This window comes from Dipodomys ordii, unplaced genomic scaffold, assembly GCF_000151885.1.
Source record: "Dipodomys ordii isolate 6190 unplaced genomic scaffold, Dord_2.0 Scaffold152, whole genome shotgun sequence".
NCBI lineage: Eukaryota > Metazoa > Chordata > Mammalia > Rodentia > Heteromyidae > Dipodomys > Dipodomys ordii.
Window position 1 is genome coordinate 5,753,933 of NW_012267368.1, and position 25,315 is coordinate 5,779,247.

General features: G+C 42.4%; 1 protein-coding gene across 1 annotated transcript in view; it reads left to right on the forward strand.

The window, feature by feature from the left end:
* Nucleotides 1–25,315, forward strand: part of Col19a1 (collagen, type XIX, alpha 1) — a 223,976-nt gene that overhangs the window by 77,726 nt on the left and 120,935 nt on the right. The window contains exon 10 of the mRNA XM_013032266.1: nucleotides 21,662–21,715. Within this exon, the coding sequence (XP_012887720.1) occupies nucleotides 21,662–21,715 (54 nt within the window). The remainder of the gene's footprint in view (nucleotides 1–21,661; nucleotides 21,716–25,315) is intronic.

Sequence of the window (25,315 nt, forward strand, 5' to 3'; positions counted from 1 at the left end):
AGCATACATAAACCCCACACAGCACATGAATTCTCAGGTGGGGTCATGCAGTCTGTGTCTCTGACAATACCCTTTCACCAAGTATCATGAGACTATACTTGGTCACTAGTAATCATTTGCTCTAGGGAAGAAGAATTCTGGGTTCAACTCCATCAGGACCTGTTGCATAGGAAAGTTCTTTTGCACTAATCAATTTTTCCTGTGATTGGTGTTCTGGTGATGACATCTAGAACTGGAGCCTGGGAAAGCACAGCTGAGAGCTCTGGCCAGGTCAGGTTGGATGAGAAGAGGGAATCTCTTTGAGGGTCGTGAACTGTTTTTCAGGATGTTCTAGAGCAGCACTTAGGTTGTTTCACAGATCATTTTAATTCCCCAAATGGAAAAGTCTGCTCTGATCCTGTAAGAGTCTGTTGCTGCGTTTCCCCCTGGGCAATGCCACTCTTGAAACACAAAAGCTGGCTCCCCTGGAAGTCACAAATCAGGAGCATCACCTCTAATCCATGCAGTGCATGTGGGAAGAGCCTGGGTTCACACTGTCTTTCAGAACTGCAGCAGCCTGTGCCATCCATGGACTCACATGTTCCGTGCTCCAGGACAGACCCATACAGTAGCTGTATATCTGGGCCCAATCCTGGCCTTCTTTATCCCAGTCTTCTCTTTTATAAGATCAGTTCCTACTCATCAAAATATGAAACATAATATAAAATAGTACTATGTTGAGAAATTAGATTTGGTGTCACGATTGTATTTCAAACAAGAAGAAAATTCAGTGGCTATTTGGATGTAACAAAAACAAGTCATCTTGAAACAATACTCACTTACTTTGCTCATTACTCTTTGTATTGTATTATATTGGGCGTGGCTCAGTGATGCTTTGGTTTTGCTCAGATCTTTCCTCTTGGCCAGCAGATTGGCTGAGGCTGGCCTGTGCCTGGCAGGGGGCCTCTGCTCCAGCTAACTTCTCCCAAGAATTCTCTAGGGCTCTCCTATAGTTAAAGGCCTCAACACAAAGACAGTGAGCAGAGACGCAGCAGGCCTTTGTGGCCTGGTTAAGAACAAGCAGGTCATCACTTTCTCCATATTTGATTGATAAAAGCAAGCCCCAAACCCAGCCCAGATTCTAGGGCTGAACCAAGAGACATTCCATTTTGAAGAGAGATTTCATTCTAGCATCATGGAGGAGACAGAGCAGAGTAGAAATCAGAAGATTTTTATAACAATGAGATAAAATGGTCTTACTAGCCAAGTGCTGGCGGCTCACACCTATAATCATAGCTACTCAGGAGGCTGAGATCTGAGGATCAAAATTTGGGAAGAAAAATCCGTGAGATTCTTATCTTCAGTGGAGGTATGTCTCAGTGGTAGAGCTCTATTTTGGAAAGGTTGGGTTGATTTATCAACTCTTCCTCATTCCCTCATCACCTGAGTATAATTCTTAATTATGTTTACTTAGTGAGATTTGTAGATCATGACTAAAATATTTACAAAGTTGAATGATAGAATGACTTTAGATGAAAGGAAAAAATATAAAAGAACAAATGTATTCACTGTAATATTAACTGAGAAATTCAGTCTGTCCAATAAACAGAAGCAAGATGATATATTTTTCATATGCTTCTTCATTTTAGCTACAATAAAATGGAGACCACAGTAACTGGAAAAGGCAAGTCAGAGCTGAAATAGGTTTTTAGGATTTCACTGTTAAAGCTTGCTTAGTATGAAGCCTGGTGCAGGCATGTGAAATGCTGTCACTCCAAACCCACATTTCTCATCGTGCTCTCCAGTAGTGGTCCCAGGGTCTCCCCGCCTCCCCTCCCTTCCCCTCTCCTCCCCGTGCATCCTCCCTCAGTTTACCTTCAGTGTGACATGTCATCCCCATGCACTTCTTTCATCTGCCCCACTAATGTGAGGAAAACTCCAGCAGCTTTTAGAAGGACTTATGTGTTTGATTTGACAGCTGAGTTAAAAAATGAAGAGAACAGATGGAGTGAGATAATAACTACGATTTCAAATATCAGAGCAATTTACCCAGGGCCACAGGAAATTGGCATGAGAGTAACCAATTATCCATGGTGGCAGGCATAGGAAAAAGCAATGGTAAAGCCAAGCTAGAGACATAACATCAGCTATTACAGGTTGTGTTATTTGCTTGGTTCTTTCCAGTGCTAGTTAGCAACTAATTATTGTGAAACACATTAAACCTTCTGTGGTTGCTACTCTTACTAGTAATTATAGAAAATGTTACATGCTAGGCTGAGCACTGGTGGCTCACACCTGTAATCCTAGCTACTCAGGAGGCTGAAATCTGAGGATCGCGATTCAAAGCCAACCTGGGCAGGAAAGTCCGTGAAACTCTTTATCTCCAATAAACCACCAGAAAACTGGAAGTGGTGCTGTAGCTCAAGTGGTAGAACACTAGCCTTGAGCCAAAGAGCTGAGGGACAGCACTCAGGCCCATGACTGATAAAAAAAGTTATATGTTGAAAAAAAGGAATAATTATCAAGGACTATAATATATCAGGAATAGTAGCCTTTGTAATATATGTCAAGAATATTAGCTAAATTATTCTTTTCTGGTGATAGAAAAATATTTCATAGGTAACATTTCTTTCTTAAATTCCCTTGGAACTTTAAACCTTTCCCTTGTGTGTCCTTGATGACTTTGGCTAAGTAGAAGCTGCAGTGGATGCCAAGCACTGGTTCTTATGCCTGTAATTCCAGCTACTCAGGAGGCTGAGGTCTGAGGCTTAATATTGGAAACCAGCCTGGGCAGGAAAGTCTTATCTTCAGTTAACCAGCAAAAAGTTGGAACTGGAGCTGTGACTCAAGTGGTAGAGCACCAGCCTTGAGTATCAAAGCTAAGGGACAGCAGTGCCCAGGCCCTGAGTTCAAGCCCCAGTACTGGCAACAGCTAACTCATGAGCACAAGTAAGAAATTTAAAAAGACAAAACTGTACAGCACTGATGCATGGGAGGCACATTCTGTGTGTCCTAGCGTGGCCTTAGGGACTTGGGCTTTCATGGACTGACCCTGGGGCCCACGTGAGGTTTTCTGCGCACAGATGAATATGGTGGATTTTAGTGAAAGCCACAGGGTTGGGTGCACGGTGGCACCCAGTGACACAGGTTAAGTCCTGTCAGTGTGGATATTTGATGTCAGTATAACTTGTGGAGGAGATGGGGAAAAACAAGTCGTTTAAGGATACAGGTGGACCTGTTGCAACAATGAGAAGTACAAATTGTCATGTCAAAAACGAGCTTTACAATGTGGGTGGGGGGAGAAGGGGGGGAAGGATTGGGTGGGGGGGGAGGGAGGAGACTGGGAAGGGAGGTGAAGGGTAAACAAAGGAGGAGGCTGCAATGCTTGGTAAGAAATGTACGCATTATCCTGCCCATGTAATTGTAACCCCTCAGTACAGTATGTTCACAAATAAAATTTAAAAAAAAAGTCCTGTCAGTGTGGGACGTGTGGTGTACAGGAGGCAGGTGTGCGGGGGTTGGCATGGGGTACGTGGGGTGTGTGGTAAGGTACAGTAGGCAGGTGTGTGGGGTGGGTGTGGGTTGTGTGGTGGTGTATAGGAGGCATGTGTGTAGGGTGGGTATGGTTTTCGCTGTGTCAGGTAGATATTTCCTTGAGTCAGAACGCAGGTGTTAGAATTCATACATGATGACTTTTATTTTGAAACTGTCAGCCCAGGATTTTTTTCTTTTTCTCTCTTTTCTCCTTCTTTCCTTTCTCCTTCCCTCCTTCCTGTGTGGTTCTAGGGTATGAGCATGGGACTGGCACTCTGCCCAACTCCACTTCCATTCTTCATTGGTATGTGGCAGGCTGGAGTCTGTTGACCACCTGTGGGCCTGGCCTTAGGCCGTCTCCCTCCCTGGGCTCTGGCGGGCAGTGCAGCAGTGGAGGTGGAGGTGCCGGTGTCTTTACCATGTCTGATGTGTCAGCTTGTGAATGAATGCCCAACCATGGTGGTTGTTTTTGGTCCTGTCACCTGCTTCTCTGTTACTTAGGCCTGCCTTGTATTGGCTGCTGCCTTCATCAGGGTCACAGAACTGCAGTGGCCAGGTGATCCCAGGTGAGCCCAGGCTGGCTTCCCTGAGTCCTGGGAAGGAGGGTGGGAGAGGAGGGCTTGGTAAAGACTGCCCCCCACCCAGGAAGCACCTACCCCAGTAGGTAGAGCAAGGATCACAGGTTCCTGGGAATCTTCTCTCTAACCCCTCCCAGCATTGCCATGTCCCTGGGACTTGGGTTCAGCTTTTAGCTTGGCATGTCCCAGAATTTGTTGTTTCCTTCTTTATTCATTCTGGAAGTGTATAGAAACCAAACATGTCAATCTGATAAGAGAAGAGGATTGAGCATCTGATCCAAACTGATTCTTTCAAGAAGGCCCTGGGACAACTTAATCCAAGTTATTTTATCATTGCTTTCCTTAAAAAAAAGAGAGAGAAAGCTACTTCTCTTATGAGGTGAATAGGAGTTGTGAGTGGTAAGTTCTGGCTTTACCGAGTAAAATAACAACCATAGCCATCTGGCATTAAAAAAATGATCTAACTTCTAATATTTTATTTACTAGATTGCCAGGCTTTTCCTGTGATCTGGCTGCTCAGAGTGTTCCAAGAATACTCAGGGACACTGCAGGCCACTCATGCCAGGTACTCTGTGTGGCCTTGGTGCTGCTTCTTCCTGGCCCTTGAGGAGAGAGAACTTTCAGGTGTGTTGTGAGCAAGAAAGCTATGCCATTGCCATATGTCCACTGAGAGCGAGGTGCAGCTGTTGAGAAATTACAGGAGAGAGGGACAGAAAGAGAACAAGCGAGAGAGAGAGAGAGAGAGAGACAGAAAGAGTTTTGCATTTTGACTAATAGATAATTTGTTTTTAGTATTTATGATTCTTTGACCAGAAAAATAAAATTCAAAAAATTCAAAAAGTAGACATTTGGAGAGGTGCCAGTGGCTCACCCCTGTCATTCTAGCCACTCAGGAGGCTGAGATCTGAGGATTGAGGCTTGAAGCCAGCATGGGCAGAAAAGTCACTGGTCATCTCCAGTTAATCAGCAGAAATCCAGAAGAAAAGGTGTAGCTCAAGTGGTAGAGCATCAGCCCTAAGTAAAAAACCCAGGAAGGACAGTAGGGTGCTGAGTTCAAGCCCCCCTCCACACACACAAATAGATTCTTTTCAAGATGCATTCCTGGATCTCAACAGAAATAAATTCATGATGTGAAGAAAATGCTGAGTAACTCCTAACTAAAAACTAAATGAAAGAGAAAATTCATAGAGCTCAAAGTGCAGGAAATCACAAAACACATGGAACATATGAAACATATCAAAAGTCAGAATGAGGGCAAAACATTTATTTCAACAGTTAAAATACAAAAATAAAATAAGTTTTATATGATAAGAAATAACAGCCCTGTCATAAAATAGTAAAGGGAATTAATAAACATAATCATTAAAATCTATGAAATAGAACACTTAAAATGTTATAGAAATGAAAAACTATAAATGAGTAATAAAATGAACAAATAAAAACTAGCTAAGGAGACAAAGGAGTAAACAGAAGAAATGGCAAACTGGGAGCAAGAAGTGTGCAACTGCACAAAGTGAATGGGAAAAAGAATTCCAGGAAACTAGTGTGTGCAACTGGCAAGAAACAAATTTGATAACTTAGGGACTGAGGGCCACCGCCCAGGGCAGCTGACAGCTCTGTGGAAGGAGCGCAGACCTGCCAGCAAAGAGACCAGCAGAACGAATTGGTTTTCAGCAGGGCTTTCTCTACTCAGTGTTAGCCAGACTATTTTAGGCCAAAGAAAAGACAGATTTCAATTCATTGGTACGTTTTAATACCAAGCCTCATAAAAATTAAAAATAAACCACAACCATCTTTTTTTGTGAGTGCAGATACAAATAATACGTAAATAAAATGTCAACCAATAAAATTCAACTGCTTAGCAAAAGACCCAATATAGTAATGCTAGAAAATCAAGGGAAATTCAACCAATTAAAGTCTAAATATTTTGTCTAATTGACATTTTTTTTTTTGTCGATTGTGGGGCTTGCACTCTGGGCCCTGGGTGTTGTCCTCAGCTCTTCAGCTCAAGACTTGTGCTTTACAACTTGAGCCACAGAGTTACTTCTGGTTTTCTGGAGATAAGAGTCTCATGGACTTTGCTGCCCGGGCTGGCTTTGAACCGTGACCCTCAGTTCTCAGCATCCTGTGTGACTAGGATTGCAAGCGTGACACCTAGCTAACAGAATATTTTAATAAAGCTTAACAATATTATCCCCAAAGGGTACAACTTGATTCGAAATCAAGCAGATTTAAGACACAGGGAGGAGCATTACCATCTCTACTGTTTCACAAGAAAATTAAGTAGCATGTATTATCGGAAGAGGAATGCTAACTAATGCTTCTTTTTACTGAAGAGTTGACCATACGGGTAGGAAACTTAAGAGAATTTGATAGAAAGGTATTGTAATTGCTAAAATTGATCACCTTGTACCAAAGATAAAAGGAAGCAATAAAAGTATTCTTTGTTAGTTATGAGTCTCTAGAGATTTAAATGAAAAATCATCTATTAGTGTAAATGGTAAAGCAGTGAGAATTTTGGAAAAATTCAAATGATATACAAAACCAAATAAAAGAATGTGAAATAATATCCAAGGAATCAGCCAGGTGCCGGTGGCTCACGCCAGTAATCCTAACTACTCAGGAGGCTGAGATCTGAGATTGTGGTTCAAAGACAGCTGGGGCAAGAAACTCCGTGAGACTCTTATCTCCAATAAACTACTCAGAAAACTGGAAGTGGCACAGTGGCTAAAGTGGTAGAGCGCTAGTCTTGAACTGAAGAGCTGAGGGACAGTGTTCAGGCCCAGAGTTCAAGCCCCACAACCAACCCCTCCCCCCAAAAATATCCGAAGGAATCTATGTTGTTACAGTTTTCTTAAAATGACAATAAACTGGTTTAGTGATTCAAAATTAATAGATATAATATAAATAAAAATTCCAAAATGGTTTAAATTCTGTCTCAACATTGGATAAAATTTCCTAAGGTTTCTAAGGACAAATAAAAACTTGAACATGTTAAAAAAAATTGAGGAAAAACTACAAAAGATTGGTTTTCTAGACATTATAATGTTTTATAGCATATATAGTTTAAGACTGGTAGAATAAAGTGAGAGTTCAGAAACTGACCTGAGAATGAGCTCCATACTTTCCATGCTTCACTTGCCAGTCAGTAGGGAGGATGGGTTATTCCACAAATGTGCTGATTGCCCACGCAAAATACTACATCAACCCAAGAATAAATTCAGATGGATGAACATGCATGCAAAACCCAAGCCAGCCATTTTTAAGCCATGTCAATCAGGAGGCTGAGATCCAGAAGATCTCAGTTCAAATCCAGCCCAAGTAGAAAAGTTCTTGAGACTCCATCTTCAATTAATTAGGAAAAAAGCAGGGCTAGCGATGTGGCTCAAGTAGTAGAGTGCAAGCAAGCCAAATGATATGTGAGGCTCTAGTTCAATCTATGGTACTAACAAAGAAATAAATTCAGTATAGAACTAGTGTTTTATATATAAGTGCTTAAAATCTAAGGATAGAGGTGTATCTAACAAAGATTTGAAATGTAAAGACTATAAAGTAAAAGATGTGTGTTTCATTTATAAAAAATCGAAGCCAGGTTGGAAGTGGTGCTGTGGCTCAAGTGGTGGAGCGCTCGCCTTGAGCTGAAGAGCACAGGGACAGTGCTCAAGCTGAGTTCAAGCCCCACGACCAACCCCCCCCCCCCACAAAAAAAATTGAAGCCAGGTGCTGTTGGCTCATGCCTGTAATCCTAGCTACTGAAGATCTCGGTTCAAAGCCAGCTGGGGCAGGAAAATCTGTGAGACTCTTATCTTGAATTAACCACCAGAAAACCAGAAGTGGAGCTGTGGCTTAATGCAGTAGAGTGAGAGCATTGAGCAAAAGAGCTCAAGGGCAGCACCTAGGCCCTGAGTTCAAGCCCCATGATCGACCTAAATAAATAAATAAATGTATACATAAATCTGAGTAATCCATTGGTTTAAAGGACTGTAATCAACTTGAAAATGATAATTTAGATAAAATTACAATTAACAGGAAACCAGTTAACATTTGTGCTTTTCAGGTTTCAAAAGTTGTTGAAACAAGTCAACCTTTTAAATGAACAAAATGTACAGAAAAGCAATTCCCTGAAGAGCAAACTCCGTTATGGAGCACACCGAGGCCTCAGGTTACGGCAGTGGGATGTAATTTAAAGCAATTAAGAGCTGTGGCCTTGCCCCACCCTGCACCTGTTGGATGTCACCCTGGCTGAGCTGTGCCTACACATCACTCTGGTATGAACAGTTTGGCAGGGTCTATCCAAAAATAAATAAAACTGTGTAATACTTTTAACAGCTAATCACCTTTTTTTTCCCCCCATGCTGTGCTGGCTTTGAATTGAGGCCTGGGGACTGTTCTTCAGTTTTTTGCTCAAGGTTGGAACTCTACCACTTGAGCCATACTTCAGCGTCCCTATTTATACTGGATATTTAGATATGAGTCTAATGCGCTTTCCTGCCTGAGCTGGCTTAGAACCACAGTCATCAAATCTCAGCCTCCTGGTTAGCAAGGACTATAGGTAAGCCGTCAGGGCCTGGCCTGTCTTAAAAGTCTTACCTGTATAGGTAATTATAAAATGTATCACATGCACATGATGATGGGGCCTTTTGGTAAATAACACAAAACTTTAATTCAACTCCTAACACAAATGCAATCAAATTCCAATGCTGAGTTCCTGAAACAGCTGTGGTGGAGCTGGCATATGCAGATGTGGTCATATTAGCTGGCAGATATACAAAATGGGCCCTGGGGAGGGCTCTGGTGGATGTGAGCATATTTATTGTAGTGATGGAGACTGGAAACAGTGAATGTCATTATCAAAAAATACTGAGAAAATTATAATCTATCTGTAGCACTGAGTATTGTGGGAATATTTAAGGAAATAAATTAGGACTATAATGCATAATCCAAAGTGATATTTTATAGAAAATAACATGGAAGAAGAAAATAGAAATTCATTTATATGTTTGCATTTGCAAAGGTAAGAATCTGCCAGGCATTGGTGGCTCACACCTGTAATCTTAACTAGTCAAGAGGCTGAGATCTGAGGATTACAGTTTGGAGCCAGCCAGAGAGGAAAGTCCATAAGATTCTTATCTGCTATTAACCACCAAAAAACCATAAGCGGAGTTGTGGTGCAAATGGTAGAACTCTAGCCTTGAGCAAAAGTTAAGGGACTGCCTAGGTTCTGAGTTTAAGCCCCAGTACTGGCACACACATAATTATGCATGCATGAGTGCACACATGCTCACAGGCCCACACATGCACACAAGAATGCACATTGTACATGTGTCTAGTTATGGTCATGAGTTTAAAGAGAAAAAAGGAAGACTGTATACAAAGTTTAGATAACTTTTAATACAAATTTAAATAGTGAAAAAACCATGGACGTACTTCAGTGGTGCAGTTTGCCTGGTAAGAATGAACATGTTAGGCAAGCAATCTACCACTGAGTTTAAACCCCAGCCTTCAGGAATTTTTTTAATTAAATGACACAGAAGGGTGAAGTGCACTGACTCATGGCTATAATCTTAGCTACTCAGGAGGGAAGCTAACAGAAGCTTGAGTCTGAGGCCCTTGACACCCAAGTGACTCCACCCTGTCTCAGAAACAAAGTCAACAACAACAAAATCCCAAAAGCCCCACGCTGCAGGCCTGCTTTCGGTGGTGGGGTGCTGCCAGCGAGTGTGCAGCCTTGGCTCTGTCCCCAGCACTGAAAAAAAAAAGTGACCGGAAAAGCCAACAGGATGTCAAGGATTCTTGTGAAAGTGTTTTAAATTATGAGCTTAACTATTTTGCTTAACTGCTTTGTTTGGATTCTTCCTGGAAGTGTGAAGATGTTTGTTCTTAGGGATTATAGCATGGACTAGAAGTGTCTATTACATTCCTTCTCAGAAATGGCAGATTTAATGCATTTCTACTTCCATCTCATTGGCCAACTTCAGTGAGTTCTTAGTTTTTATCTTTAGGTTATTAATATGTTCATCTCTGTTATACAGTTTGGTTTTAAAAACCAATTTAAATCGGTTTTAAAGATAATTGTTTCACAGCTTACTGCAAGCTATAAAGAACCTATTATACACGCACATTGCAACCCTCTGTCGGCTTTCTCCCCCTTCTTATTTTTGTTAAATATATAATTTCAACATTTCTCAGAATTTATATTTACATTTTCTCTCTTAACTAACATCTCTTTTAATTTTAGTCCTACAATTAAATGGAATCTATGTTTATTGCATTATTCTCTTTTGTGGATGTTTATCTTCTAGTTGTTACTTCCCCAAAAGTTCATGCAAAACATATATGCAAAATACATTGAGCCCTTTCCAAAAGTTTACTTCAGCCGGTGCTGGTGGCTCACATCTGTAATCTTAGCTATTCAAGAGGCTGAGCTCTCAGGATTGTGGTTTGAAGCCAACCTGGTCAGGAAAGTCCCTGAGACACTTATCTCCAGTTAACCGTCAAAAAAAAATCCAGAACTGGTGCTCTGGCTCAAGGGGTAAAGTATCAGCCTTGAATAGAAAAGGTGAAGAGGTTGTGCCCAGGCCCTGAGTTCAAGATGCAGAGTGGACAGCTGCGTCTACATGGGAATGGGCAGCAGCCTGGAACCAAGTGCCCATCACCATTACTGAGCATTTTCCTCAAACCTTTATTTTTTTTCCCCACAAACATGTGGAAATATGTTTCAGAAGCTTCACTCAAACATTCTCTCCAGAGGGTGTTTGAATGGTTTGGATCATTTAAAATGCATATTAATAATTTTACTGAGTGGATTACATTTATCAGAAGACATCTTAAAATGCATATTGTTGTTAGTGCATATTCGAGGGGATTTGGCCTACATGGATCAGATTTAATAGATTAAGAACTCCAGGGACAGGTGGGGTCTGTGGAAAACACAGTTCAGACCTCATTAAAGCCAGCCTGCCTTCCCATCCTGGGCCTCTTCTGCTTAGAGTTTGCTCTGGATCTCAGAGCTGCAAGATGTCTGTCTTGCTTAATTTTTAAAGCTAAAAATAGAAAAGGGATTTTTCCAGTAATGTAACCCATCAAATCAGTAAACCACATTTTAAGTTAATTTCAGGTTTGTAATTTTTTTTAAAGTCAGAAAAGTGTCAATTAAAAATAACAGCTGCCAGTGGAAGCATACAGGACTAACTCAGAACATTATAAAGGAGACCTCTCCAAGAGAAGGGAGGACAGGGCGAGCCCCAGTGGGAGTGAGGGAAGCGTTGTTAACTGTTAGTGGTTATTCTTAATGAGAAGCATTAGTCTAGCCATGGTCTACATCAGAATCCCCTGGGTAATAACATGTTCATGTGGAGCAGTCCTGGACCTCACTGCCTAGGTGAGGTGTTGGCCTAGGAGGGTGTCACCCAGATTTGTGGAGCTGACACTCAGCCATGGAGTTTCAGTGTTGCAGGGTCATCAGGGAAAGACGTTGGGTTCTGAAGTTCTCTCTACTAATGAGACTCAGTTTTCTTAAGCCCATGCTGTTGGGTGAGAAGCAGAGGCTATCCCACAGGCCTCTGCCCTGGTTGTGGTTGTGCCCGGGCTGTGGTTGTGCCATCTGTGTTCAAGGTCCCACCAGCGGTGCCAGCACAGCACACCTTCCTGTGCTCTGTCATCTTCCTGAAATGTGGACAAATAGTTTTTAAATCTCTTTAACTTGTTTTATTTTAGAAAAGCAAACCACAGTCCCTTAATCCAATGAACATTTAGAAACTATACTGGAGGAAAATGCCCAGTATTCTACAGAGAAGCCTCTACATTCTCACAATGGAAATAAATTTGAGCCTTACGCAGCAGCCTTAATGTCCTTACACGGGCTGCACACTGGTTTTTGCAGCGGGCAGGCTCTCCCAGAGACCCTGTATGCTCCTGGTTTCCAGAAGTTCAGGAGCATCTGTATCTGCTCTGCCACTTCCCAGCTGTGGGACTGTAATTTGGCCCCATCTCCGCTTCCAGTGGTGCTTGGCAGGTGGTCTGGTTTTTCTTGTGGCTGAGGGTCCCCAGCTATGCTCTCTCTGGTGCCTGTGACATCTGCCTCCTCTTGAACGGAGCTGTTAATACCACAGAAGTGCTTGGAGAATCTACTCAAGTACCAGGATTCTCATTCCTGAATACAGAGAACAAGGGGAATGTGGAGAGTTTGTAACTAAGGATGAGCACCCAGCTCTGACGTGGAAGGATAAGCTGAGTTTGCAGAAGGGAGGAACATTTGGATCCTCACACTAAAACAATCTAGTTCATGTAGGCTCTGGGAAAGTCTCAGAAAAGGCTTGGTTTGGTTCTGCTCAGAGAAACAGAGGTCGCTTGGAAAGATTTTAAATTTAAAGTGGAAATTATTTAAGTATGTAAAAGCACAATACAATTTCCATCTTTCTTCCCCACTCCTATAGGTTCATAACTACAGTACTATTAGCAGTTTATTAGACTGAAGGAAGGAGAAATCTTATGTATCATTTCCTGAGTCCTCCTGTGCTCCAGATACATTTACCTGGTGCCTGTAATCCCAGCCACTCCACAGGCCGAGTTCTGAGGGCGAGGATCAAGCCCAGCCTGCTCAGGAAAGTCCACGAGACTCTTCTCTCTGATTAACTAGCAAAATACTGGAAGTGGACCTGTGGTTAAAACAGTAGCATGCTAGACTTGAGTGAGTTCAAGTCCCTATTTGTGTCAAATAGATGAGATGATAGATATATAGATAAATGAGAGAAAGAAATGAGAATTCCTCAGTAAATCATGACACCATCTCTAAACAAATAATATAGGCCAGAAGATAAATATCTGAAAGAAAAGTGTTTGAAGTTAGAACAAACAATGAGACTCGGAAACAGGAGTGATCTCAAAGACAAAGGCTGTGTTAGCGAAAACCCAGGTGGGCCATCTGTGGCCTGGCCAGTCTTACTTGCCTTCTTGCTTAGCTTGTTTGCTCAAAGCCTGTGCTCTGCCACTTGAGTCACATCTCCACTTCTAGCTTTCTGCCATTTAATAGAGATGAGTCCCAGGAATCTCTTCCCAGGTTGGCTTCAAACAGTGATCCTCGGATCTCAGCCTCCTGAGTACCAGGATTACGAGCACTGGTGGAGGAACACACAACAGCTTCCTCTCTGCCTGTTAAGATGATGCATCACTTAAATTCTAATTGTCTTTTTTTTTTTGTCAGTCATGGGGCTTGAACTCAGGGCTTGGGCGCTGTCCTTAAATTCTAATTGTCTACAACGTGAGAGACCCGAGCACAGCCACCTTCAGTGCTGTCCTCATCCCTGCACCCATGGCTGTTGGTATTTGAGATCCTTTGGAACTTAACCAGGGTTGGGCTTTCCACACAACCCCATTGACTCCTCTTCCCAAGTGCATGGCATAAAGCCTGACATTAAGTTGTCCTGAAATCAGCTGATTGCCTAGCAATAAATTATTCAGGGAATTTATAATTCTATGAGCTTTTAAAGAATGTAACAGGTATAACCTTGCTTATTATGGGGTTTTGGATTTAAGCTAGTTTTAGATGTTTCTGATCTCACCTGTATAGCTGAATGAGTTCCTTCAGCCAATGTTCAGTTAGCATTCAGGCACAAACTATAATAGTATTGACAAAATAATCCTTTAGAATGTTATACTAACAATGATTTAAAATTTTCAAAACAAAAATAGAAGTATATACATTTAACATAGAAAAAGTACCCATGTTTTTTCACTATGACTTTAGGTTAAATTATCTGAGCATGTTTTTCCAATGTGTGGTTTTAACTTATGTAAAAGTGGTATACAGAGATGCTACAGTTACATAGGTCAGGTAGTAAGTACAGTTCACCTCTTCCCATGTGTATTTTCTGTGATGAGTGATGTCCCCTTAACATGACTACCATAGTTTTCAGCTTACATTACATGAGATTACATTAGTTAAAACATGGTTCAACTTTGATAAGAACGAGTAATTTGGGGAGATTTGTAAATGCCTTTCACAGATAACAGCTCACACTAATGCCAAGAGGTAAATTATATGATTAACTTAATATATGTAGATAAAGAAACTAGCTCAGAAAAGTTGCAGTTTAACTGATAGGAAATTCTTCGTTCTTACTATCTTGATAGCTGTAATTGAATAAAAATTCAAGGAAAAGTTTTTAGATCTACTTCCAAAATAAGCTTTTTTTTTCTCTAATCCATCCAACTGGGTTCATTAAGGAACATGTTAGAAAGAACTGCTGGGAACTGGTGGCTCACACCTGTAATCCTTGCCATGAACATCAGGAGGAACTAGGTTCAGAGCCAGCCTGGGATCCATCTCTAGTTAGCTGGCAGAAGGCAAGGCTGGAGGTTTGGCTCAAGAGGTTGAGGACTAGCCAAGAGCAAGTGAGCAGCGAGGCAGGGTGTGAGTTCAAGAAGAGAGAAGGAAGAGCAGAGCCCTTGGCCTGGGTGACATTGGGCTGGACCCAACTCAGCTGGGACACTGAATGGTCACCAAAGAGGGTTAAGTAGCCTGTCCTCCTCAGTAAGGGAAAGGAAATGGGTCATTGGGAAGGGGCCTAAATACCCTGGCAGCACAGCTGTGATTCACCAGTGGTCGCTATTCACAGGTGATTTGCAGCTTTCAGACCTCATATGAGGTGATTTAAGCAGCCTGGCGAGCCAAGCCTGCCCCAGATGGTGGTTAGCTAGAGAAGGTCATTTATGGAATTCTGGGGGATGATGGGATGTCTCCCATAGTGGTTAGAGAGGGGGGTGTGGGCTCAGGATTTTGTTCACTGCTGCCCCAGCTCCTGTGACACTGGCTGAGCTAGGTCCTGATGGCCCTGCTGCGATGTCACCATTGCTGGAGTACCCAAACAAGCACTGCCCTTCTCCATCATCCTAGCCAGTGCTTAGTACTCAGTGTCACCCTGTCCTACTGTCTTACTAAACAGTACTTAGTACTCAGTCATCATCCTGTCCTACTCCATCTTACTAACCAGTGCTTAGTGCCCTGTGTCACCGGTCCTCTTATCAGCCAGTCCTTTGTTCTGAGTCATCCTTTCTTTCCCCACCCCTCACACGCCCTCTGGAAGTGACCCAGCATCATCACTTGTCCTTGGAACATGGCAGTGCCATGGAAGCCCTTAGGCAGTGGCTGTGGCATGTGTCCTGCTCACCATGTCTGTGGGCACACAGACCCTGCCACCTGTAACCCCTGGAGAGGTTAGAACAATTGTTCCATAAAAATCTCTTCTCTGGACAGCAGTCTGCTTTCAGAGGCCTGAGTGTTGAGTCTGTGTTATCAACAACCCTGCCTAATTCCTGCCCTCCCTTTCTAAAGGGAACCTGGAACTCGACTGTCCATGCAGTCACCAGGGCCACAGACCCTGCAATTGGAGAATGAAGACAATAGAGAACTGAACAGTGTCATTGATGCTGTATTCCTTTAACCAGAACCATGTGTTGGGCAAGGTAGAAACCAAGTCAGCGCTTGCACCTCCCCTGAGTGCAGGGGCCACAGGAATGTTCCAGCACACTGGCATTCCTGTGTGGGACAAGTGCATAGGACGTTCCAGCTGGACCTAGAGAGGTGTTTGGTATATCATACTTATGTCTCCTTTCCTTTGCTGGTATTGTGGCTTGAACTTAGGGCCTAGGTGCTGTTTGTGTGCTTTTCCCCAGTGCTCTACCATTTGAGCCACAGCTCTACTTCCATTATTTGGGTAGTTAATTGGAGGTAAGAGTCTCTTGGACTTTCCTGCCACAATATTCAGGTCTCAGTCTCCCGAGTAGCTATAATTACAGGTGTGAGCCACCAGCAACTGGCACATTGTATTTCTTGAGGGAAGATTTATTCTTCATATACAAAATATGACTGAAGTTAAACATGTAAAACAGGGTCTAACGTTTTAATAGCTGTGTTTGAAGCTGATTTTCCAGAAGTTATTCTGTTGTTTTCTCTCTTTGGAGAAAGGACTTAGTTTATGCCACAAATACAATTAGGTGAGTAATCTTGACTCAAATCAACTTTAGTTAAAAGAATTACAGCTTTCTATAGATTAAAGGTTTATCAAGATGAAGTGTCGGAGATAAGCTGTTCAGAAGGTGGTGGCATCTATTCTGAGTACTGTCTCTGATGCCACACAAGGCATGGATCCTCCATCGTTCTGCAAGCGTGGCAGTGCCTGTGATTCACACTGCACCCCTTTGCAAAGGAACTCTATTTTTAAAATCTTGGCATTTTAGCAACACTGTTTGGGTATGCTCAGGAGTTTTTTTTTTAATCTGTCAGTTAAAAATCTTACAAGGCCAAAGCCAAACACCAGTGACACACCTGTAATCCTAGCAACTCTGGAGGCTGAGATTTGGGATTGCAGTTCAAAACCAGTCTGTGCAGGAAAGTCAATGAGACCCTTGTCTCCAATTAAAAGCCAGAAGTAGAGGTGTGGCTCAAGTGGTAGAATGCCAGCCTTGAGTGGAGAAAAGCTAAGTTACATTTGAGACCCTGAGTTCAAACCCTAGTTACAGTCATAAAAAAATTAACAAATGCACAGTTATCACAAAGCCAGTGCTAGCAAGACACATTTGAGAAGTTCTTCAGATGTGACTGGATCATGTGATCAGAGTCAAACTTCCCTCTTTCAAGCACAGGGACTCACCTCTCAAGATCATGTGTATATCTGGCTGCCAGAGGCATAATCAGCTATCAGTCAGTGCTTTCTGGTTATCAATAACAGAACACAGAAATGCACATGTATGTGAGCTTTGTCAAGTTAGCCACAGGCTCCCTGGGTTAGAAAATAACTTCTTATTTGGAAAAGGAGAGCTCTGCTCATAAATTCCTTTGCATAAACCAGCCTGAATATGAATATATGTTAGTACATTATGTACTTTTATGTTTTCAGATTTACAACATTTGGGCAAAGAAGTTCTGCTTAAGTTGTGCTTCCTGTGTATTGACTTGTATTGGGGCTTGAACTCAGAAACTCAGGGCTGGGGAACTCTTCTTCAGTTCTTTTCACTCAAAGCTGGTACTCTACTTTTTGAGCCACACCTTGATGTCCAGCTTCTTGCTGGAGATAGACATCTCATGGACTTTCCTGTCCGTGCTGGAATAAACCACAATCCCAGATCTCAGCCTCCAGAATAGCTGAAATTACAGATGTGAGCTATAAACAGTCAATCTTAGAAAGGTCTTGAGGCCACATAGTTTATTAGAAAGATCTTAAGATACAGGTGTGATGGAATCGGGGGAATAAGGGATGAAACCAGAGAAAATGAATTCAAGTTTACATTTATATTTCCTTTTGGCTGTTTATCATTGTGCCGAGTGAAGGCCTAGTCCTGCTGGAGACAGAACTGTCCCTCATGGAACGGGCCCTGGCCCTGGTCACTGTCCCTCATGAACGGGCTCCAGCTCTGGCCATCATCAGTTATGGACCAGGTTCAGGCACTGCTCACTGTCCGTCCTGGAACAGGCCCAGGCCCTGGTCACCATCCCTAGTGGAATGGCTCTAGCTTTGGTCACCATGGGGTGGGTAGCACCAACTCCTCCAATCTTCCTAGGCCATTGCACCAGGGCTAAACAAATTCCTTGGCTAAATAGAGAACACTAGAGACATTTTCCAGTATTCAAGATTCCATGGAAAATGCCCACCACATTTCAGTTCTGTTGGGAACCAAAGCCGGTCCAGGCACAGGAACCAGGTGAGACTAATGGAGGGGTGCATCCTTCCTTTAGTTGAGTGTTACCTGAGATGCTAGGCACTCTCCCACCATGGGAGTTACTGTAGCCCCTGAGCTGTGCCAGCAAGCAGGGTCCAGAGTGTCACCAGGCATTGTCACTGCTAGAATGCAAGGAGCCCCGGCTCTGTCAGTCAGTTAGGACAGAGCGTAGTGTGCAGTGCAGCATATAGAACAGTGCTATGGTGTTATTGCTAGTAGCTATTGCAATACCTGAAATGAGTGTTATCAGCACTGTCTTGTGGGAAATAAGGGATTTGTTTTCTGTAAAGGATTTTTCTACCTATCTGAATGCAACATTTTGAATGCCAAGGCCCTGCCACTTTGTTTGGAAAGTCATTAAATCTTGGTACAGTTTTTTTTTTTTTTTTGTCAGTCATATAGCTTGAACTCTGGGCCTGGGCGCTGTCCCTCAGCTCTTCAGCTCAAGGCTAGTGCTCTACCACTTGAGCTACAGTGCCACTTCCAGTTTTCTGGTGGTTTATTGGAGATAAGAGTTTCACGGAGTTTCCTGTCCGGGCTGGCTTTGAACTGCAATCCTTAGATCTCAGCATCCTGAGTAGCTAGGATTACAGGCCTGAGCCACTGGCGCCTGGCTTTGGTACAGTTTTAAAATTAGTTTCATGAATAATGGATAATGGGGAAATATTTAGGTTTTTGTTTTGTTTGTGTGTGTGCTGGTCTTGGACTGGAACTTGGGGCCTAGGCACTGTCCCTTAGCTTTTTTTGCTCAAAGCTGAGGCTCTACTACTTGAGTCACAGCTCCACTTCTGGCTTTCCAGTGCTTAATTGGAGAGAAGAATCTCATTTCAGCTGCTTTGTCTCTGGTTGGTTTTGAACCGAGATCTGAGCTGGACCTCCTGCATACTATGACTATAAGTGTGAGACACCAGTGCCTGGCTTGGAAAATCTTAAATGTAATCTAGTCACCATGTGTCCTGTAGTCTTTGTATTTAAGTTTCTGCCAGACTAGAATGCTTTATTATATTTCTGGAGAAATCTCCCGAAATGGTCTATTGGTTTTATTTTTTAAATAGTTCCTTCCCTTGAATTTGCCCAAACACTAAGAAACAATCTAAGTGCACAGTTTGACATCATTTGTCAAACAAGTTTTCTCCAGCTCCAGAGTAAATCCTTAGTGCTGCAGTTTTGTTTCCAGTTTCCTTTCTGTGCAGCTGGTTACTATTGTATAATTTCTTTTGTTTGGGATTTATTAAATATGCAACATGAATATACTTTGTTTTCTGGCTAGAATATAGAACCCTCCACTTTTTTTCCCAAGACTTTTTATTATCATCTATTAGTTGCATGTGGAGTGGTTTCATTGTGACATTTTGGAACACACGTACAAAGTACCCCATCATACTTTCCTGCCTCACTCCTACCTCCCCTGCCCTCCTGAAACAATTTCAGCCGCTTTCATCGATCTACTTACACATATGCATGTAAAGTATTACAGCCTTATTCACCTGGATGAAAGAAATGAAATAGAGAGGCCTTAGAGACAACCTGGTCCATAAACACACACACACACACACACACACACACACACGGATGGACCAGACTATCTCTTTACTAGTATTAATTAATTAGGACATTTCTTGATTAATTAGGACCAGTAAAGATTTTACTGACTGTCATTTGTGGCATATTGTCAGATAGATCCTTTGGTCAACTACCAGTTGGAATATTAGTCTTTTCTTTATAAACGATAAAAAGCAGTCTGAATATTAGTGATACTATTAAGTCATCAATTGATATATTTCTCAGTTATCTATTTATATTTTAGTTTAGTTTATGATATATCTGTATTACTAATTTATGCTAGAATTTTTCATTCACATAATTGTTTCCATCTTTGTTTCATTCTGACAGCGGCATTATTTACTGTGAATTTTTGGTCAGCCATAGTTTCTCCTAGTTATTTAATATTTTAAAAGTTGACTCATCAATTCAGAACTAACTAACATGAAAGTTATACATTTTATTCATGTTATTATGTGTATTGTTCCAATCTGACATAATAATTCATATCATGAACACATTACATGAATATTCATGAGGTAAACAGTGCTCTAGCTGGAGGTAAATCTATACCAACAAGTTTGGTATTACTTATGACATTTTCACTTGCCCATACTCAAGGCTTCAGGGAGGGTGGCTGGAGGCTGCCATCCTGCTGGGAGTGGAAGCTGGTGATTGATGGTCGGCAGTATACATGACAGTATAGAGCCCAAGTAAAGAATGGTAGCCAGGCTCTGGGGCTCACACCTGTCATCCAGCTGCTTAGGAGACTGAGATCTGAAGGTTATGGTTCAAAGCCAGCCCACGAAGGAAATCCAGGAAGACTCTTACCTCCAGTGATACAGCAGGAAGCCTGAATTGAAGGTGTGGCTCAAGCAGTAGAGTGCCAGCTTTGAGCAGAAAGGCCAAGGGAGAGCCCAAGGCCCTGAGTTCAAGCCCCAAGACCTCAGCCACATTCCTTAGCCTCTGTCTTCAGTTTCCTCACCTGTAAAATGAGCGTAGTCATCATCATAGAATTTCAAAATGCTTACACAGTGCCTGGCACAAGTAAACATTATACAGGTGTTTTATAGGCGTTATAATGGTACCATAAAGCAATCACTTGTTTTTTAATGAACTGTATTTGTTCCTAAAATACATTAAAATGTACTTTAAAACCCCTTTGAGTATTTTTGTGAGGCACCAATTGCTATTGTTTTTATTATAATAAACAATTCATTATTATTAGTTGTTACTAATGATACTATTATTTAAGAAAAACCAGTCAAGTGGGGTGCTGGTGGCTCACACCTGTAATCCTAACTACTCAGGAGGCTGAGATCTAATGATTTTGGTTCAAAGCCAGTCCAGGCAGTAAAATCCATGAGACTCTTATCTCTAATAAACCACCGGAAAACTGAAAGTGGCGCTGTGGATCAAGTGGTAGAGTGCTAGCCTTGAGCTGAAGAGCTCAGGGACAGTGCCCAGGCCCAGAGTTCAAGCCCCATGACCAACCTAAAAAAAGAAAAACCAGTCAAGCTTGCAGACTTCCTGTTGGTATATATCCTTTAATGTAGAGGAAGCACATTCTTTTCATCTACTGGATCCATTTTTAAATTTAATTCCATTTTGGAGGATGCTGAAATTGAACCTATGCTAAGCACATACCAATGAGCTCCAACTATGATCCACGAACCATTACTTTTGGATAAAGATTGCCTTTATTTTAAGTTGCATTGTGAAAGTTAATGACAGTATTGATGGAATCATATTTGTCTTCGTGTACAAAAAATTTCAACTCATTTATTAACTTACGCTAAATACCTTTTGTGTAACATTTAAACACTGATTTTTGAGCTCCTACCTAGAGAGATTTGAGTCATCCATTCTCTATCTCCATGATGTCTTAAGTGGCTCCCTGTCCCTTTTTCTTTACTGCCTCATGCTCCACACTGGACCTGTCGCTTTTCATCACCCATGGTTCCCCAGGATGAGTTCCTGCAGATGAAACCATGGGGCCCTTAAAACAGATTCTAGATCCTTGATACTGATTGCCAGACTGCCCTCCAGAAAGTTCTTTGTTGCTTCTAGAAGAACATTAATAATCTTTGTTCTAATTCCACTCTTTAATCCCTCTTAAGCAGCCTTTTTTGGAACCTTTATATTTCTCTTTGGTTTTAAGCTCAAAAGTGTTTTTTAATAAATGTTTCTTTCAAGGGATTAACAAAGTAATCGTGATGTTATAAATATCCAAACAACATATCTCTCTTGGTTTTCCTTGGTGAAGGTTTTCAGATGCAACCTTTTTCACTGATTAAATTGTTTCTTTCTAGGGTGAACTTGGAGCAAAAGGAGACCCAGGTGTGCCTGGCTTTAATGGACAAGAAGTAAGCCACTCTTCTTTTCTTGAACGTTCTGTTTACATTTAGCCACTGAAATATGCTCCCTACTGTTATGAGGACTGGGCTTTGCTTGGCAGAACCAGCTACAATCAAACATATTTCCAGATCCAGGAAGGCTTTTCTGTGGCTCCTCACACAGCCGAGTGCTTGGTCTCATGGCTGGCAGTTCCTTGGCTCTAGTACTGCATCTGTGCTGTGTCACCTCCCACCCCGCTCCCCCCAGCAGTTCCTCACTGTTTCTGGCTTGTGGAGAAGTTCCCTGCTCACAAGACCAGGAATCACCAGGCTCACATCTGTAACCCAGCGGCACAGGTGTCTGAGATCTGAGGACTGTGGTTCAAAGCCAGCCCATGCAGGAAAGTGCATGAGACTCATATCTTCTGTTAACCAGAAAAAGGCCAGAAGTGGAGCTGTGGCTCAAGTGGTAAAGTACCAGCCTTGAGGGAAAAAGGCAAGCAAGAGTTCAAGGCCCTGAGTACCAGCACAAAAACTACAGGGCTGTATTCAGTTTCTCAATCTCTAAAGGCAAATAGACTGTGGCTGGAGCTCTACTACTTGAGCCACAACTCCACTTTCAGCTTTTTGGTGGTTATTTCCTGTCCGGGCTGGTTTTCAACTGCAATCCTCATATCTCCGCCTCTAGAATATCTGGGATTACAGGCATGCGCCACCAGTGCACAACCTTGATCAGTATTAAGCACCTCAAAGATGATATAGCAAAGTGCTGCCGCAGCCAAGCAAGCCCCACATGTGGAGCAACACAAAGATGTTTATAGTTTGTTGATGACAATGTTGGAGTTGACCGAGATGCCAGTTGCCCACACATTTTAATGTCACTGGAGTTTGAAAGTAGGCTAGCTCCGTTTTCAGAGTTAATCAGTAAACATACCTGGCTGAACACCTACTGCATGCACAAGTCTCTGGCAGCCATGGAGGGAGTTCCACCCTGAATGAGCCCAGGCCACGGTCCCAGGCATGATCTCTGCCCTCTGTGGTTCCACAGGAGCTTGGCATAGCCAGGCTACTCGCTCAGCACTAGAATTGTTTAATGGAGCTTGTTAAGGACATCAAAAAGCGTGGCATGGCCATTAGCATTTCTCACTTGTTTCCCTAATTCTGTAGGTGGTCTTAATTTTCTTTTCTTAATTTGCCAAGATATTCAGGAGTCATGACCAAAAGAAAAAGCAATGAAAGCTCTTTTCTTTCTCCTCTGCCATCCTGGAAGTAGACAGTTGGCTACAGTGTCACTGTGCTTCTGGGAGAGAATTGTGCTTCATAAACTACTGCCCTGGGGAACTTGCACTCAGCCCTCTCCCAGCTCATCAGCGCTCCCCATTAAGGAGAGCAGGGGCCTCACACCCCAGGTTTTAGGAGAGGCAAATAGTAAAGTCAGCCTTCTACCTTGAACATTTGAAAAGTATCATTTTCTACTAAATCATGCCATTCGCCATTGTGCTTCTTTTCTTTTCTCTCCCCTCCCTCCCTCCCTTCTTTCCTTCCATCCATCTCCCTCTCCCTCCCTCCTTCCCTCTTCCTTCCTGCCTTCCTGCCTGCCTGCTTTCTTTCTTTCTTTCTTTCTTTCTTTCTTTCTTTCTTTCTTTCTTTCTTTCTTTCTTTCTTTCTTTCTTTCCTTCCTTCCTTCCTTTCTCCCTCCCTCCCTCCCTCCCTCCCTCTCTCTCTTTCTTTCTTTTTTCTTTCTCTCTCTTTCCCTCCCTTTCTCTTTCCCTCCCTCTTTCTCTTTCCCTCCCTCCATTCTTTCTTTCTCTCTCCCTCTCTTTCTCTCTTTTTTTCTCCCTCCCTCCCTCCTTCCTTCTCTCCTTTCCTCTTTCCCTTCTTTCTTTCCTGGCTTGCTTGCTTGCTTTATTTCCTTTTTTTCCAATACTGTGAGTCTTGACCTCAGGGCTTGGGTGCTGTCTCAGCATTTTTTGCTCAAGGCTGTTGCTCTACCTACTGAGTCACACACCCCCTTCAGCTTTTTAATGGTTTATAGAGATTGGAGTCTTATGAACTTTCTTGTTTGGGCTGGCTTTGAAACACAACTCTCAGATTTCAACTTCTTGAAGAGTTATGGTATAGGTGTGAACTCAGCACCTGGCTCATTGCTTAATTTTCAATGCTAAAAAACTGACCCTGCAAACTAAAGTAGTTCAGCATTTATGCTAGTTCTCTGGTGGCCAGAGCACTCTGGCCCACACACTTAGGCAATGAAAGTCCTTCATTCTGATGCTGCCTCAGTCCAGATTGGAGTGGAGTCACAGCAGAGGAATGGTCAGGAACAGTCAGGATATAAGTGCACAAACTCCATGCAGGAAGGTGGACTGGATGTCCCTGGCAGCTTCTCTGTGTGGTAGTCTTTACTAATCTTTACTGATGCCTCTGGCCCACAGCTGGAGATCCATGTATCTTGTAACTGCTTCTTTTGGCTGTGCCCCTCAAGATGGCCTGCATTCTCTGGAGAGGGAAAACCCTAGGGCAGAGGGAAGTATGCAGTTTGCAGTTTCCAGGCCAGGGGCTACTGATACTGACAGGGCTCATCTCTTCTGCGGGGCTTACGAGGGTAGACAATTAATTAAAGGTAAGCTAATCACTAAGCAAATGTTAAATGTAAGCAAAGCCCAATTTACGAGGACAACACAAAAAGGCTGATATCTTTATACACATATCCTTGACTCTGTGTGTGTGTGTGTGTGTGTGTGTGTGTGTGTGTGTGTGTGTGCTTTTTGGTTGATCTACATAGTATTAATGCACATAATCCCCTTGTAGTTTAAATAGGATGTACCAATCATGCACTGAAATAGTTAAAAACTTGAATTGCTATCATTTAATCTTCACAATGTAGGGCCTGGTCTTTCTTTTACACATAGAAATGTGTAGTTGTTGTTCTGGTGGTGGTAACTGAGAATAGGCTTGGGCAGGTTGTAAGGTTGGCGCTGTGGCCCTTGATGCTCAACAGCCCATGGCTGCCTCCAGGTGAGGTGAACTTCTCCCCTCCCCAGCTGCCCTCAGCTCTGAGGCTATGCCAGAAAACCACTGCATACACAGGATTGCCTCTTGGGGCTGGGGGCAGACGGCGGAGATGCAAAATGTGGGTGGGGTAGAGAGCAGAGACAGGAAACATGGACCAAGGTCTGGCACATACTACTTAGGAAGTCATATAAACATTTGCCATTACAAACTGGGTTAAACAAGAACATTTAGTGGAATAGGTATCCCTTTTTGTTTGTTTGTTTGTTTGTTTTTGTAGGGTTACATAATTTTAGAAAAGTAGATTTTAATCACCGTGCTTAGTTTTCTCTGCATTTGTATTATGGTCTTTCAAATATCCCTTATCAAAATTATGGCATGTGATGAGTCTAAAATAACCATCTTAATCTCCTTATCCCAATGCAATCTGTGGGCTAGGGATAAAAATACTGACATCACAGAAGCAGAGGTATGTGACAGCTGTCACCACTGCTCAGAAATAAGGTGCAATCACAGAAGCTGGATAGAAATTAATTGATGGGTTAACCATCTTTAACAAATACCATTACTTTTAAATCATCTGATTTATAAAAACTTTACTAGCATGAATTGATTATATAA